The following is a 17,606-nucleotide window of genomic DNA, read 5'->3' as shown; positions in this document are numbered from 1 at the left end:
TTTTTAAGAGTTGGAAATTTAACCTTTTGACTTCAACAGTTGTTTAGCTTGAAACTACATGAGATATGGATCCAAAATTCTATAGAGACATTTAATGATACAGAATCAGGATTCAACCATCTTTGAGGGAAAATATCTATGAATTAAAGGGCAAAAGGCAGGAAGCCTCCACATACATTTCTCTAATATTTTCCATTATTTCTACTCATTTTTTCCTCTTTAGTTTAAAGAAGTAGAAGTAAATGAAGAAAAAAAAAGTAACATGTAAGTCTGCTTTCTGTGGTGGGGGGCAGTAAAGAAGAAATAACCTTTCCTATTGCTTTAGTTATTGAAAAATATTGAAAAGCTGTCCTGCTCCAAATTTGTATACCTCAGCAGTTACTGATCAGGAATTCTGAATGCCTTATTAGGCTGCTATAACAAATATAAATGGCACAAAGGTATTTTTTAGGTTATCATAAGAAAATGCAACCAACTCTTCCGTGAAAAAAATCATGTCTGATTAACTATACGTCTCTTCCTTTAGTATCTTAAAATTCTCTCTTCTTTACTCCATTATATAGAGGTATTTCTCACTCTCCAAAGCTGTGCTAACTAAAGTCACATCTTCATTATTTTCTATATCTCACTTAACAAATTTTAACCTCTGACAAGATAATAAGACCAACATCAAAGCAATATTCTGAATCATGAACCTACCAAACTCAAGTGCAGACGGCTGTAACATGATGCTTCTAAAGAAGGAATTGCATTAGCTTTCATTTGCTGTCATATCATATTGCAAGTTCAAGCTATCTGCCTCCTCATTATCACCTTGGCTTTTCTTTCTTTCTTTCTTTTTCTTTTTTTGGTCATTTCTATTTCCTAAGTACTTCTAATGCCTCTCAGTCATGGATTTGACCTCGTTTTTATACACCATTGAATTGGTTCTTCTATTTTTCAGACTTACTTTCATTTTTACTTCTTCTCTAGGATACTGTACAATTTCTTTTTCAGCATTGTCTAGAAATTTGGCTCTCATTTGTCAATTTAATTATATATTTCACAAGTTGTGAAAGGTTAAACTTTAACAATATAATCCTTTTCCTGAATACCAACAGTGCAACAATTCTTTAAAATGAACTCACTTATTATAGCCCCTTATCTACAAATATCCAGCTTTTTATAGATATATATGTAGTAATCAAACTTGTAGCAATTTTTCATGGAAAACTTTCTGATATTTAAGATAAATTATTTGAATCATAATAGCATATGGGTTGGTAATCTATTACATAGAGATGATCTGCCCTAATCTACTCACAGGGAGTTATTATAAGAAAATCTTACAAATCACCCAATATCAAATTTAGATGTGGGAATGAGTTTGCATCCTCATTCCAAATCAATACCGTGAATATAAAACAATACGAATTTCTATGGCTATAGCATTTCTTTTTGTCTTTTTTTATAGCATATGTTTTATTGAAACTAAAAGTTTATGATTTAAAATCACTTTAACATAAGTAAGAAGAATTTGGTGGATAACCAATTAAAGTAATATTGGGATTTTTGTCAAACTAATTTAACATCTAATTAGCATGCATTTTAAGTGCACATTATACATAAGATATTTTACAACCTTAGATACATGAAGAAGACAGGTTAAAATAACATTCACTGAACCTACTTCTTCATTTAACAAATATTTTTTGTGTGCTGACCATGTGCCAGATACTACATGTGCTGTGCACAGTGCAGTGAACCAAACCACCCAGAAGAAAAATACCCACCTTCATGGAGCATTTATTGGAATAAGGAGAGATAGACAATAAAAATAATAAATATATAATGTTAGAAGCTAAGTATTTTAGAATAAAATAATAAGACCAGGATCACAGGAGGAGCCAGAGGTGGGAGACAAGATCAGAATTTTAAGCTAACTATATCAAGCAGTTGCAATCTAGACGGAAACTCATCCCAAGAGCTAAATAACCATAAAAGAAAAGCTGGAGAACTTGCTTGAAGGGGCATACAGGCTTTTGAGAGATGGATAGGATATGGAAAGGATGGGAATAGTATAAGCAAAGAGGTGGGAGTCCCAAGTGCTGGAGGAAAGGGAGGAAAGAGTAAACCAACAGTTAAAATGTGAATGTAAGAAGGATGCCGGAGAGAGAGGGGATGGGGTTGCACTGAGAAGACTCCAGAATGGCCAACTGGGTGGTGGGCAATAAAGAGCCACTGAAGGCATTGAGGCATAGGAGTAACATATAAAAGTAGTATGTGAAGATAGTTTATCTTACAATAACAATAGGATGGTGAGAAAGAATATAGGACGCACCACTTTGGTTCTTGAGAATAACCAAAAGCACAATAATGTTAATAAACATTATCCTTCCTAAATAAATGGATAAAAAGAATATCATAAGCTTTCAAGTGAAAACGTAGGAACACTTTAGAAAATAACTACTTTTAAGAGAGTTGCCTGAATAATGAAAAACTAAACCACAAATACTGACCACTAGACCAAGCACTGTTACAGTAAAACTATAAACACAGTGGAAATTTTTAATCTAATTACTCTACTTATTAGAAACATCACAGAAAAAGCTACTCAGAAAAGTAAACATGTATTTGGTTCTGTCAAAACAGAAAGAAAATGTACAAACTGCATACTCGGAGTACAACCATCAATGGACATGTAAAATATGAATCAATGTTCATCTCATGAGCCTGGAGAGCTGTGATGCTTTGACTTTAATTTCCAAGATACCATGTTCTCATCATGAAAATTTTCTTTCCCCTGACCAGTACAGTTTGTTCAATTATAAAATTTAAAATCAAATTGATCAGGGTTTTTTAAATCATATTTTATCTTTTAAAAGTCCTCTATTATTTGAAACTCTGCAACTAAGAGAGCTATTCACTTTACTCAACAATCCTCCAAGTAGAAACATTTTACTGTTAGTTTGTGTGAATATTTGCAAATTAAATTGATAGAGATCAAAAGGAGGTTTCTATAATTTTCAATCACTATTCTATGTACATCTCCATTTTATACTTCAAATGAATAATTTTATCTTAGGTAATTATATTAATGTCATGGGTAATATCCTAAGATAGAGAAACCATTTTTAACAGTCTTGAATACTGATCTAATTATTTTCAGGGACAAGCATATATGTCACTATGTAGATATGACAGTATCACTACAAAGATGGACTTACATGAAAAGAAAACAAAAAACAACAGTAGGGCCACAGCAGCAACAGAAATTGACTTCTTTAACCAATGATACCTTAATCAGGTGAAGTACTTTCAAACTGTTATTTGTATTTGTTAACTCCTGTATGACAGGCTTTACTTTTAAGCATACACTATGTATGCATTTTGTCTATAAAGCTAAAAGAAAATATATGTGAAATTTTATCTGATACTGTGATTAGGGAAAGGCTTTATCAGTATAAAGACTATGGAAAAATCCATAAAGGGAAAGATGGATACATTTGACAGACATAAAAACTTTAAACTTCTACAACTATATGCAAAATAATGAATCCCAACTCATATAAGGCATCATGTACAAACATTAATTCAAAATGGATCACAGACTTAAATATAAAAACAAAAACTATAAAACATCTAGAAGAAAACATAAAGAATTTTGTGATTTTGGATTAAACAAGAATTTCTTAGAGGACACAAAAACCAAGAGCCATAAAAGAAAAAAAAATGGATTTAATCAAAATTTAAAACTTCTGCTCTTCAAAAGACACCATTAAGAAAATGAGAAGACAAGCCACAGACTGGGAGAAAACACTTGCAAAATACATATCTGATAAATGACTGGTGTCCACACATATTTAGAAATTCACAATCCAATTATAAGAAAACAACCCCATTAAAAAATAGACAAGAGATTTGAACAGACACCCCCAAGAAGATACACAGGTGGCAAATAAGCACAAAAAAAGATGTCCAACATCATTCGCCATTAGGGAACTAGAAGTTAAAGCTATGATGATGTATCGCTAAACACCTATTAGAATGGCTAAAATAAAAGGTACTGCTAAAATCTAGGGCTGGCCAGGATATGGAGCAACTAGATTCCTCAAACATTCCTGATAGAAATGTTAAAAGGTACAACCACTTTGGAAAACAATTTGGTGATTTCATATGATATTAAACATATGCAGGTGTCCCTCAGTATCTGCAGGGAATTGGTTCTAGGAACCCCACAGATGCTAAACTCCACAGACACTCAAGTCCCTTATATAAAATAATGTAGTATTTGCATATAACCTATGCACATCCTCCCATATACTTTAAATCATCTCTAGATTACATATAATACCTGATACAAGGTAAATGCTATGTAAATAGTTGCAGCAAGTTCAAGTTTTCCTTTTTGGAACTTCCTGGAATCTTTTTTTTTTTTTCCCTGAATATTTTTGAGCTCAGCTGGTTGAATTCTTGGATGTGGAACCTGAGGATACAGAGGACTGACTATACTACAATTAAAATAGCTTTAAAAAAGTTAATTTTTAACACAATGTTCCCACAGAATAAGTTATATACCGTAAGGTACTTTTCTAAGTCAGCTTTTGATATACTTACAAACTGAATCTAGTATCTGATAAGCTGCTTTTTAAAAACATCTATATTGGCAGACACATAAACTTAAAATTCAGTTTTCTTTGGAATTTCAATAAAAATGAAAGAGTTTTATTTTAATAATTGGAGATGCTAATCTTCTGCTTTATTTGAAGTTATATAGTCAGAATAAGTGGTCCTCAAACTCTGTGAGAGCAAATCATCATTTAGGGGTAATTAAGAATCAGGTTGCCTGGGTAATCACACTGTGAAAAATGACATTTAAAATCCAGGAATTTTATATGCCTTGAAGCCAAGACCTCATATACATACATATATATATATATATATGTAAAATTTAGTTAGTTAGCTCTAAAACCTAGCCCAGAGCCTAGCACATAGTAGGCTACTTCCTAGCAGGAAGTCCATAAATGTTTAATTAATAAAATTGATATAAGGGGAAACAATGACACACAATGAATTGAGCTAAAAAAAAAAGTTTGATTTCTTAATTTCAAACTACAGTCTGCCATTTCCAATAACACAGACCATTGTTTTTTAGAAGTGCTAAGTGTTTACTTGAAAACCTGCGTCCGCAATGGAGTTTAGATGTCTAACTTTGCTTTCTTCCTAAAGACCAGTAATTAAAGGGAAGGTTCTTCCTGGTTGGTAGAATCCACAAGTTTAAACAGTTTATGCATGCTCAGATGCCCTTCTGCTTCTTTCCCATGCCCAGATATATTTTGGAATGGCAGTTCGGTCTGAATCAATGAGGTATATTGAGAATGAAAATGATTACCTCCTCCCTTCCCCCCGCCATGGGACTTGATATTCTCACCTTAAGAATCACTAATGCAGATGAAGACATGAAACTTAATTGTTTGGCTCACCACACTATTATCCCCAGATCCCCCAAATATTAGCTTAATAACTGGGTTAATCATGGTAAATTTTTAGTTTGGAGAAACGGGAACTATCTAACACATTATCATCATTTAGCAGTTAGTGGGTATCTCCTACTAAAGGCCATAGACTAAGCAATTTGTAGTTAGGTTGGATTCAAATTAAGGAAATAGTCTTGCTTTTAACCAACTACTAGGATTGTGTTTCTTAGGAGGCCCTTTACAAATATCCTGTGCCCCGCCCCCCAAATTTATATTTATTTATTTTTACCTAAATCGGTATAGGAGCAAGTACTTTTCCAGTTTGGGAATGATGACATTTTAAAAATTAATAAAAATAAAAATGAAAGTACGTGGCATATGTTAAAGGGTAATAAAATAATTTCAGTCAATTGACTAGTTCTACACCAGTAGATTTCTTTAAATGGTAATGAAATCATTGCTTTTAAAAAAATCCATCATTATTAAAATAAAAAAAAAGTTGCCTCAGCCTCCACCAAAATTAGATTTGTAAGTTGCCGGTCATTCCTATAATTAAATCTATGTCACAAATTTGCAAGAAAAATGGTCACTGTGACTAATGCATTTACTTGCTACACAAGTCCTGTCAGACGGCACAGAGCATTATGCTGCTATAATGGAGTAGGTAAGGATTCTATACATTTTTATGAAGTAACGAAGACCATTTTTTTATTTACGGTGACTGTACTTCAGATAAGAATTTGTCTGAGAAATGAATCCAAATGCAACTATCACAGGGTTTTCCTTACTAAAGCGATATTGCATACTTTTACGTCTACAAACATGTTTGGCACACATGCATACTGCTTTTCTGGACAAGCGTTAGGTAGAAAATATTCTAATGAAAGAAACACGAATATATTCATGTTGCCAGAGTCCCTGATTCTGGGGGTTTCCTCATTTGACCTCCCAAAATGGTTTTAATTCACCTCTTTGCTGAAATGATTTGAGAAATGACCCTAGAGGACAGTGCTTCCCAGAGCCTAAGAACGTGAAGCCCAAAGTGGAAGTCAAAGCAAACGACACAGAGACAGAGAATTTGTAATAAAACTTACTCTCTTTACAAAAAATCTTTTTCAATCCTTCAGATTGCAGAAAGAGACAGTTCTTGGTTAGGTACTGATGCTAATTCCACTTCTTATCAAAAGGAGGGTAGGCATGGACTCAGAGCCTTATGTAGGCAGCAGAGTACAAATTAATGATAGCTTTTTCCTATTTGATTTAACTTCAGTTACCTTCTCTTCATGACAAGATTGGTTTTTATTTGATGTGCTGATGTAGAGTTTCACTTTAAAATAAAGTTAAATTTTAAAAGTGAGTTTTATTTAACTTAATAATACAAATAATATGTTGACATGGCAAAAGTCATAAAGGTGCCTGAAATTTGGAAGACACTGCCTTCAAGGCAATTCCTGTCCTCTTAATTCTTTTACTGTTACTTATTTTTTTCACATATTTATGTATTGTGCATTTGCTTCAGTATCTGGAAAAGTGCCTTGAATCTAATTGACTCTGAGTATATGTGTGTTAATTTTATATGCTATTTTCCTATTTTGTGCCATACTGCTAATTGACCCAATGGCATTTTTTAAAGAGGAAGTAGTCTGTTCTCAGCAATCCAGCTTTCATGGTGTCCATTTGCCCAAAGAGGCGAACAAATGAAAGGCATAGAATGATGATGGATTCTGCTTTATAAATGTAGAAACTCGCTTCCTCTTGTCCAAACATAGTTCATAAGTTACTTTAAAGCCCAGGATGATATTTAAAATCCTGGTTTTATTGAGTCCTTAGCAATAAAAGGATAAATGTAAGAAATGACATCCTGTAAGATAGTACTGAATATTGCTCAAAAATTCAGTTGTTTGTTCTGGTGTTTAAACTTAATGAAAATAAAAACCTGTATTTTAAACAAGTCATGAACTTTTGAGGGGAAACAAAGATCTCAACTGAATAATACAGGTTGGTTAAGATTTTAAACAAATTAAGGAAAAAAATTGGCATAGTTTTCAGTATTGCACAAAATGAGTATTCCGTAAACAAACTGAATTAAAAACTGACATCCTAGATTTAGATGAAAGGAAATCCAAATTAACAATTAAGCCTTGTATGGTACCACCCTTAACCTTCTTCGTTAATATTTGAGATTCTTGATCTGATTTTTTTTTTTTTTTTGGCGGTACGCGGGCCTCTCACTCCTGTGGCCTCTCCCGTTGCGGAGCACAGGCTCCGGACGCGCAGGCTCAGCGGCCATGGCTCATGGGCCCAGCCACTCTGCGGCATGTGGGATCTTCCCGGACCGGGGCACGAACCCGCGTCCCCTGCATCGGCAGGTGGACTCCCAACCACTGCGCCACCAGGGAAGCCCTCTTGATCTGATTTTTAAAAAGCAGTGTTGCACAGCAATCAAACAAGTTACAAAGTTAATGTGCTTCCTCTCTAACCGTTCTGAGTATGGCTGAGCACATTTTTGTATTTACAAGAAAGGAAGAATAAAGTGATAAACATATATCCCAAGTTATTAAAACATGGCATTTGTGTTTGAGACTTCTTTTATTTCAGCAACTGTTTTCTTTCAGCATCAGTTAACTATTAAATCTTTCTACAAAGATGGGTAGTAATGGAGGATCAGCCAAAGCAAAGAAGGAAGACAGAACAGGTAAGGGAAGAAAAATATGTGCTGGCTAGTTCTTCAGCTCAAGGTAAGGAGTTTCTTTTAACCCTTGGTCTGGCATAAAAAGAAATAAAATTATTCATCTTAGAATAGCTTCTGCTGGTTCTGGAAATGACTATTTTAAAGGAGAATTATGTAGAATAAACCCATTTCTTGATACTTTAAATGATGAGATTTAGAAAGTAAACAGTGACTCTTAAAGATCTTTTTTAGACTAGGTGTTATCAATTCACAAAAATGATTTAACTTTGCTTAGAATTCTTTGCTACTGTTTCAGAACTCCTTACATTTATGTTGCCATGAATTACTATAATGCTGTATAACATAGTTATTCGAAACTCAATTTGACAGATCGACTTTGTCACTCACTAGGGTTTCCCTTTAAGATTAGGAGCTACCAAAAATAATAAAATAGGCTAAGGAATCTAAAAAGAAAAAATTCTACTTTTTCCTTTTAAACTTTAACGTATAATTCTTGAGAACATGGAAACACTGAAATTTAGCCTCCAAACCAAAAATGCTCAGGGTCTAACAAATCATGTGATCAATTTTTTTTCAACATAGTTGAATCTTTTTAAGTTAAAGAAATGATTTTTCAATTGGAATTTTTCAAAAAGTTGCCAATATCTAAATCTATTTTTAAAGAATCTTTCATTTGATGAGGAAGCAACATATGAAATGGTTGAACTTGAAATACATGGTTTTACATAGAAAAAATAGATATAAATAAATTATAAATTTTGATAACATTTAAATAACATAAAATATAACATATAATAACATATAAATTTTGATAACATTTTCGTTATTCAGGGTGGTTGACTATCAAATTTTATTAAAATTTCATCGAGGGAAATCTCAAAACACTTATTATGCTCCACAATTATTATAAACCAAACAATTTAAATGAGAGGAGGAGATAATAACATTAACTTCTTAACTTAAAGCAATCCTCTGTGGCATAATTTTAAAATATTTTCTTGGCCTGAAATTTATGTAAATTGAATTCATCTATCATTAGTTATTATCAGCCTAGCTACATTAAAAAAAGTTTTCTGTGACAATTAGTTCTTAAAAACACTGTTTTAATTAGACCTGGGACATTATTAAACTAGCTAATAAATACGTACAGTAGTTTACTTGGTACACCCACATGTCTGAAAACCAACAAGAATGTCCAAATAGTTCATTCTTCAAAAATTCTTCAGTAAAAGGCCTTCCTTCAAAGTTTTAATGTAATCCAAAATAAATAGCCTTTTCACACTCTATGCTTTAAATACAAAAGAAATGGTCACTCATAACCAGAGAATAAGCATTGAATCAGTGTATCTTAGAATTATAGGGCTTAGTCACAGATAACCAATTTCTTCATTTTATGAATGTCCATGGTCATGCACAAAAAATTCATGGTAGAACTTGGACAAAACCTAGACCAGTTATTTCTACTACATCATTCAAGCATTTTTTATAGATTGTCCCATTTAATCCTTACCTCAACTGTATAGTTTAGGTACTATCATTACCCCATTTTATATATATGGAAGGTTTTGTGGTTAGAATAGTATTCAGTCAAGTAAGGATTTAAACCCAGTCTGACTCTAGAAACCATCCTACTACCAATAATCCTAAATTTTAAGGATAGGTGAATATTTTTCATTTATAAAGAAAATTTAAAAAAAAAAAACTCTTAACAAGTACCACCCTTTAGGAATAACAAAATAAAACATGAAGGTTATAGTTTGGAATTTTCCTCCTCTAAAATAAGTCCTTTTACCCAAGCCCAACTCAAGCACCAACTTCTCCCTGAAGCCTTCTCATATCATTCAACTAAGCTTAACCTCTTTCTTCAAACCCTTGACAAATGCTATACACTGCTCTTTTGCACAAAGCTCTAGCTGCCTCTTATACATTCTCTTCTTCCTTAGTTACAGAAATTCGGTTTGTAGCTCTTACCAATTTGCCACATGTCCCAGCCTCTCCAGTGGCTGGGTAGGATGATATGACTAAGTTCTGAAATAAGATATTACTGCAAGTATGGTGTTGGAGTTCCAGGAATGCTGTTTAAAGAAAGCAGACTTAGCTTTTAGGGGAGCTCTTTTGTGCTTTCCCAAGGTAAAGACCTTGCTATCCACTTGGACCATAAGGTAACATTGATGAAGGCAGCTGTGTGCTGTGGATGGTGCAGGAGAAAGATGGTTGTCTCTGTACACAATGAGACCATGAAGCTCCCATGACAGCCTCCTTCCAGATTTTACATAATAGAGAAATAAACATTTACCTTTGTCCAAGCCACTATTTTTTTTTTTCCTGGTAAATAAGCTGAGCCTAATTCTAACTGATTTAGTTCAGACTTGCACATAGTTCATAATCCAAGGTTTGTTGTAACTATGGTGAAGAGGGAAGAAAAAGGAATAGAGTTCTTTCCCTTACAACACTGGAGCAAAACAGCTCCAATCATAATTTTTATTCTCAACCCCTTCTGGTAATTTTCAGCTTTGGGAAAGAAAAAGGAGGGAAAGGAAGGGGAAGGGGGAAAAATGGAAGACGCTTCTGCCTCTCTGCCACTGTTCATGCCTTTTTCCTCTCCTCTCTTCTTGACTAGCTAAGTCCTATCACACTTCAAGGCCCAACAGCGAAATTGTTTCTGTCCGACCTTTCAACCCAGAGTTCATATCTGATAATCATACATCACCTAGTAACATCTTTTGTTTGATTTGTTAGCTTTTACATTGTATTTCTTTTTCTATGTGTTATCTCCACAGCAGAGTGGGACCATGTTGTATTTTTTTGCACCTCTACAGCTATTAGAAAACCACCTCTGTGTGCAGGAAATCAATAAATATTTTCGATTGACTCATTAATGTAAGAAAAAAAGGTGAAGAGAGGAAAAAGAGCAAAAGACTAAGGAGTGAGAATGCATAACGTTTTAAAAGTGAAAGGGCATAACAAAAATCTGAAAGAATCCCTAGAACAAGTTTTACTTCACTGGATCTTATCAAAGAATTGGGCCTGGTAGAACAAATAACATGATACATTTATTGTTCATACAGTCAGTCAGTGCAAAGCTCAAACTGTACTTAGTGAGCTTGTCCTCCAACTAAAGGACTGTATTTTGCTTTAGTTACTCAGACAATTGCCTCAAAGTTATTTTCTCAATTACACCAGACATTTTAAAGAGTAGGAGATCCAGTTTAGGTAACCACGTTTCGACAGTGGATATATACAAATCCAAACCATGTAAAAAAACTGGCTTACAGCAAGAACATATCTTACAGATATTATTTTGTCAATTGTGACAACATATAGAAAATAATACTTGGATATGTGAAATAATGACAAGAAAATATCACTGAGTCTAAAATAAGTAGCTCAAGAGATCATTTGCATTAAATGGACTCTATTACCTCTCTTCTAAAACCCAATAATAGTAATACACCATCGGGAATAATATTACTGCTTCTTTAAAAATAAGATAGAATCTAAGCATGTATTTTGCAGAAGCTACATCATTAAAAGCTCTGTAACATTGGGACATTAAAAGCTATATAGGACTGTACAGAATTAACACTATGTAACAATATGTTTTAAAGCTTCAAGTACATTTAAATACAGACAATAATAAGTGACATAAAGAGCATTTTAAACAGAAGTAATTGGTATTTTGCCTAGACTCATGAACCAGCTTATATACCTCACTGATTTCATTCTCAATTTTTTGTAAATCACTGTAACCACGTATCTGTTAATGAGTTATATATCTAAAAATACAATATTCTAATTTGTTTTCATCAATTTAGCAAAGTTTTAGGGAAGGTATAAATAAAATATTCAGTTGACAGAAAACTCAGTTTCTTTCTCATTCTTTCATAACACAAACCAAGTCTTTGTTTATATCATCTGTTTAAAAGATAATGATTAAAAAATGCTAAAATAGTATTGTCCTTATAATTATATTGGTTCCACTTACGAAAGATGAACTATTTTTAATCTTTTTATATACAATTGATAGTTCACATGTCAAAAAATATTGTATTTTCTTGCAAATTACTCGTTAGTTATTTCCTCATTTCAAATTTTTTTTCACATAGATTTCTCAGAAGTATCCAAGACAGTAGCTTCTTTAAAAGTGAAATGTACAAAATAAATGACATGTCAACAAGTAAATTAGCATTCCCTTTCTGACCAGCTGGGTCATGTTTCCTTTTTCAAAATCCTCAGTCCCATGACACAAAATAATAATAATCTAAAAGACCTCATTAAATGATCAATATATTGACATACCTCTATAAGGAGACACATAGTGTTTTAATTGATTCCTTGAATCCATTAAATGGAATATTAAACCCAAGCCTCCAAATTATATTATAAGAGAATATTTCCTTTATTTATTAATTTTCTTTAGGGTATGGATAATGGCATATGACAGGATTCAAGAACTTTTATATTTAACCAAATAGTTAAAAAAAAGTCCAATTTTCACTAAATATTTCATACAATCATCACAACAAAAGTTATAAAAGATAAATTAAACCATGTTTACTTACCAAAAAACTTCCAAAGGCCGAATTAAATATTGCAGCTGCCTATAGAGAGAATAAATGGGGGGAAAAAAACTCACTGAAAGTAAACAGGAAAAGGAAAAGCAAAGACTATCATTCTCCCATCCCCCACTATTCAAAACCTTAAAACACTGACTCTGTAAAGCAAAGTTAGTCACTGCTTACAAAAATTGCCAGTAGCCTGTAGTTTACTAAGATAGATGAGCTACAGCTTAGGAATTCATAAATAATGGGTCTCAAAAGCAAGGAGAAAAGGCTTGCCATAAGATGCTTTGAACCTATATGACAGTACTGAAGAATCATCCCCAACAGCAAATTGAAACCTTGTTGTTACTGATTTTGCTACTAAACTTAAAACAATCAGAGGTTGATTTGTTCACCAAAAAAAAAAAGAAAGAAAAAGAAAAGAAAGGAAGAAAATTCATATTACTGGGAAAAGGAATACCAGAATTGTAAAGCAAACATTAAATACTCTCCATCAAGAAGCATAAGACCTATGAGCTACGCCCACAAAGTGAGATCTGTAGTTCCCACACAACGCACATCAGAAATATGAACAATGCTGTTAAGACCATGGGAGTTATTGCTACACGATTAATTCTAACGTAGAAACAGGCAAGAAAAACTTTTGTTTGGTGTTCAAAATTCAAAGAAGAAATACTTGACTTTGAGCTTACCTAAATATCCCGGGAATACATAGTAGATATAATATAGCTCTTAACTTTAATTCAATCACTACGGTCCATGAAGCTACACCTGAATTCTGAAAGCTTCTCACATGACCTCCAAAAGATAAAAACTCATATAATATCCAATTGGATGGAAAAAAAAGAGAGAAAGAAAAATAATAAAAAGTGGAAGGAGGGGCAGAGAAAACCTATTGACATCTCCTGTGGATCCAGAGCAGAATTAAATTAATCATCATGGACATTAGCAGCCACATCGTAGTAAGAAGAGGATGTCAGTTTAGCAAGTTTGAATAAAGTCCAAAGCCAAGCTAAGAGCTGTAGCTGAAAATGCCTTCTGCTCCAGAAGAGAATGCAATGAGAATGCATGGGTAATGAGATCCTTGGCTCCAGAGAGCTTAGCTCTCCTATTCAAGTTCATAATTAATTCAAAGCTTTGATAATTTCATTAGATTTCTCCTTTGCTGGCCTTATCAATAAAAGATGGCACTGGACCACAGCTCCGCTGTGGCATAAACATAGGCACAGGCACAGACCAGGGAAACCTTTGCTTCCTGACAGGGACAATGGCATATGGTATTTCATGTTGTACAGGGAGCTGTGAAGGAAAAAAAAAAAAGATTCGGCTAAATAAAACATCACAGATGACAAATGTAAACTGTAGCAACATATTTAACACATCTTCCTAGTATCCGATTATGGATGATTCAGGGAAAAGTTTTATGTGCAGAGAAAAATAAGTAAAACTGTATAAATAAATGAGTTGTGGGGAGATCAATAGGGAACACTGCCTTCCTTTTGATAAAAATGTACTTCGCCACAAACAATGTTTATTTCTAGACCCTATTTTGTGCTTAGAACGAGTTTCTCTCTTTTTAATAAAGAAATGAGGTATTCCCGTTTGAGCTCCTCTCTTCCAGATTTGTTTCTTTCCAGTGCCTTTCACCAGCCTTATACTAGACCACTAATAGTTTTGCCTAGCATTTAAAAAAAACAAACAAACAAACATGGAACATTAGAAACAAAAAGACTCAGAAGTCAAAGTAAAATAAGTATTAACTACCACTCAGTAGATCAAATCGCTATACTCCCATTCCATCCTGTTCTCTTTTAACCCAAACCCAAGCAATATATTTTATGTGGATTGGCTATGTTCCTGCATTTTATAAAATGATGGTGATGACAGTGATGAGATATCTTAGGTATCCAAAGATGCTGCAGGCCAACTTCTTAGCTATTTTCCTGACAGTGGTGATGGATTTGAAATCACTCACCATGCAGTGGGCTCTGGCAACCACTGGTGACTTGGCTGATTAAGGTTCTGGGTTCCCTGAAGAACCATGTGAAATCGGATACCGAACTAAGGATCCTGGGCTCAATAGCAACAGATAATGAAGCTAACAGTTGGCTCAATTTTGCCGTTGCAGCATAGGAAGCCATTACGTTTTCCAGAGTTCCAAAAAGTGATGACAAATATTTAGAGAGCTTTTAATTGATATACAAAGACAAGCATATCTTTTGACTTAAGGGGGAATTCCCAGCTCCTCAGCATGAACTACAAGGCCGTCCATGAACAGGTCACTGTCCATCTCATTTATTGCCTCAAAATTTATATTCTGACAGCACTAAACTACTTGTGATTCCCCACACTCATCATGCTGTTTCTTACCTCTTTGCGCCTTGGCCTGGAATGCCCTTCTGCCTGCCAGGGAACTCCCATTTATCTTAGTGACTCAGCTTAAGCATCGTCCTTCCAAGAAGCTTTCAGTCACCTCCTCAACACTCACACATCCATACTTCTGGATGGCCTGAGTGTCCCCATACCTGCTGTCACAACATCCTGAGCATACTTCTGCCCTGGCACTTGTCACACTATTGAATGACCTATCTACATGCCTCCCTGCCCCGCGAGAGACTCAAGTCTTCTAAGGAAGGAATCTGATGAAGCTCCCGAGCACCTCCATGTTTGCTAATTGGATTTCTAAAGCAAGTAGGATTCCCAGAAATGTCCAAAGTCTACTTCTCCAACTACATTATTCTATGTGTTTGGCAGAATCCAAGGATTGGCAGACAAAGAAGACTGGATCAGCCACCTGGCACCACAGCCAAGCAAGCAGTGGAAATGACATTTAGACTTTGGTCTCTCACCCAGTATAAGTATCTCTCTCACGGCATCGTATTTTACTTCTCTTAACCTCCCTATTCTTATATAGTTATATACATACGCTTAATGTAATATAAAAAATGTTTTAAAATTTGCCACCACTATATAGCAATAGAGTTAGTTAAATAAAATCTAGAATTACAAAGGAATACTCTGTAGCCATTAAAAAGATGACCTGCATATACTGATATTAAAGCAGGCTAACATATTTTAAGTAAAAAAAGCAAGTTTCAGAACAGTGTGTGTAATTCCTTCAGTATGTGTTTCTCCACACCACCATGAAATTCACCCACCACCAGTTGGGTTTTCTACAATTCAACTCATTTCTGACATTATCTACCCTCAAATAGCATCAGATTCCCCAGGTTAAGGGTTCAGAACCACAAGGCTGTCCCCACTTCAGATGTCAATCAAAAGTCAAGGCTGTCACCTGTGCTTCTGACCAACTGACTATACATCGGAGGTTCCACAACCCAGTCCCCTCCAGTTTGATTAGTTTGCTAGAGCAGCTCACAGAACTCAGCTTACTCACTAGATTACTGCTTTATCATAAAAGGCTATAACTCAGGAACAGCCAGATGGAAGAGATGCAGAGGGCAACGTATGGGGCAAGGCTGTGGAGCTGCCATGCCCTCTGATCGCATGCCTCTCTCATCACCTCCAGTGCTCACCAACCCAGAAGCTCTCCAAACCCATCCTTTGGGTTTCTATAGAGGCTCCATTACATAGCATGATTGATTTCAACATTGGCCACTGGTGACTGAACTCAATCTCTAGCCCCTCTCCCCTCCCCAGAGGTCCAACCTTCTAATCTCTGATTGGTTCCCCTGGCAACCAGCCCCATCCTCAGGTTAGCTCGGGGCTTTCCAAAAGTCATCTACTTAGCATAACAAAAGACACTTTTTCCAGCTCTCTTCACTTAGGAAATCTAATCATTTTAGGAGCTCTGTGCCAGGAATTGAGACAAAGACCAAATATATATTTCTTATTATAATCATAATATCACATTCCTATTGTGTAAATGTGTACACACACACACACACACACACATATATACACAGACAAGTATAAAAAAACACTTGTTTTCTGAAAGGGATCACAGAAAAAACCTCAACTATGATTAAATTTGTTTGAAAGGAATTGAGTGGGGGTCATTTTTATTTTTCATTTTCTTCTGTCTGTCCTGTTTGTCTTTTTTTTTTTTTTTTTTTGGTCTTCTTTTTTAAACGTGTTGCATTTCTATATCTGGGCAGGAAGATGTTGAGCCATTTACTGTTCGCATTTTAAATCCCTTTGTGTTAAAAATGGAATACATATTTTATTTTTAAATAAAATTAAGATTTCAATCCCTACTTTGCACGTTAGTGATATCTCTTGCTGGCTGCCTGACAAGCTGGAGGTTGAGAACCCTCTGGAACATACATCAGTGTGCTGGGGGTATGAGAAGCCACAGGATGAAGAGAGGACACCTTCCACAAGTATCTGTAGCATGTGAATATTTGGTTTAGAAAATAATCCAAAAATGCACTTTCATTTTTATATTAAAGCAAACATGGCTGTGTACAAACTTCATGTACTGAGCTCAAACGTGAACCACCAAAGACAATTTGTTCTGAAGGGAGGACCCCTCAGGTTATATGACCAGACTGTCTTAGGATATGAGTTTCCTCTCCTCTGTCTTCTAGAAGCCACACCTGAGAGAGTCCATTGATTTTTGTTTTTTAAAGATTTTTTTAATTTTATTGAAGTATAGTTGATTTACAATGTTGTGTTAATTTCTGCTGTAGAGCAAAGTGATTCAGTTATACATATATATATATATTCTTTTTCATATTCTTTTCATTATGGTTTATCAGAGGATATTGAATATAGTTCCCTGTGCTATGCAGTAGGACCTTGTTGTTTATCCATTCTGATTTTTAAATAGTGCATTTTATTTATTATCTCTTTTGCCAGAAACAACTTAATTATCCATTCCCCCTCTAGAATGTTCCATCACAAGAAGAATTTTGTCTAATTTGTATCTTCACT

At 34.5% G+C, this 17,606-nt stretch overlaps 1 protein-coding gene across 3 annotated transcripts in view; it reads right to left on the bottom strand.

Annotated features, from left to right (window-relative positions):
• SLC10A7 (solute carrier family 10 member 7) overlaps window positions 1-17,606 on the bottom strand; it is a 253,234-nt gene that overhangs the window by 166,061 nt on the left and 69,567 nt on the right. For 2 of the 3 annotated variants that reach the window (XM_030878159.3, XM_030878163.2), the window contains exon 5: window positions 12,711-12,749. The exons of the other annotated variant lie outside the window; for it this stretch is intronic. In XM_030878159.3, the coding sequence (XP_030734019.1) occupies window positions 12,711-12,749 (39 nt within the window). The remainder of the gene's footprint in view (window positions 1-12,710; window positions 12,750-17,606) is intronic. 3 annotated transcript variants of the gene reach the window in all.

The sequence above is a fragment of the Globicephala melas genome, chromosome 5, assembly GCF_963455315.2.
Source record: "Globicephala melas chromosome 5, mGloMel1.2, whole genome shotgun sequence".
NCBI classification, from domain to species: Eukaryota; Metazoa; Chordata; class Mammalia; order Artiodactyla; family Delphinidae; genus Globicephala; species Globicephala melas.
This window is presented reverse-complemented; position numbering and strand designations above follow the sequence as displayed.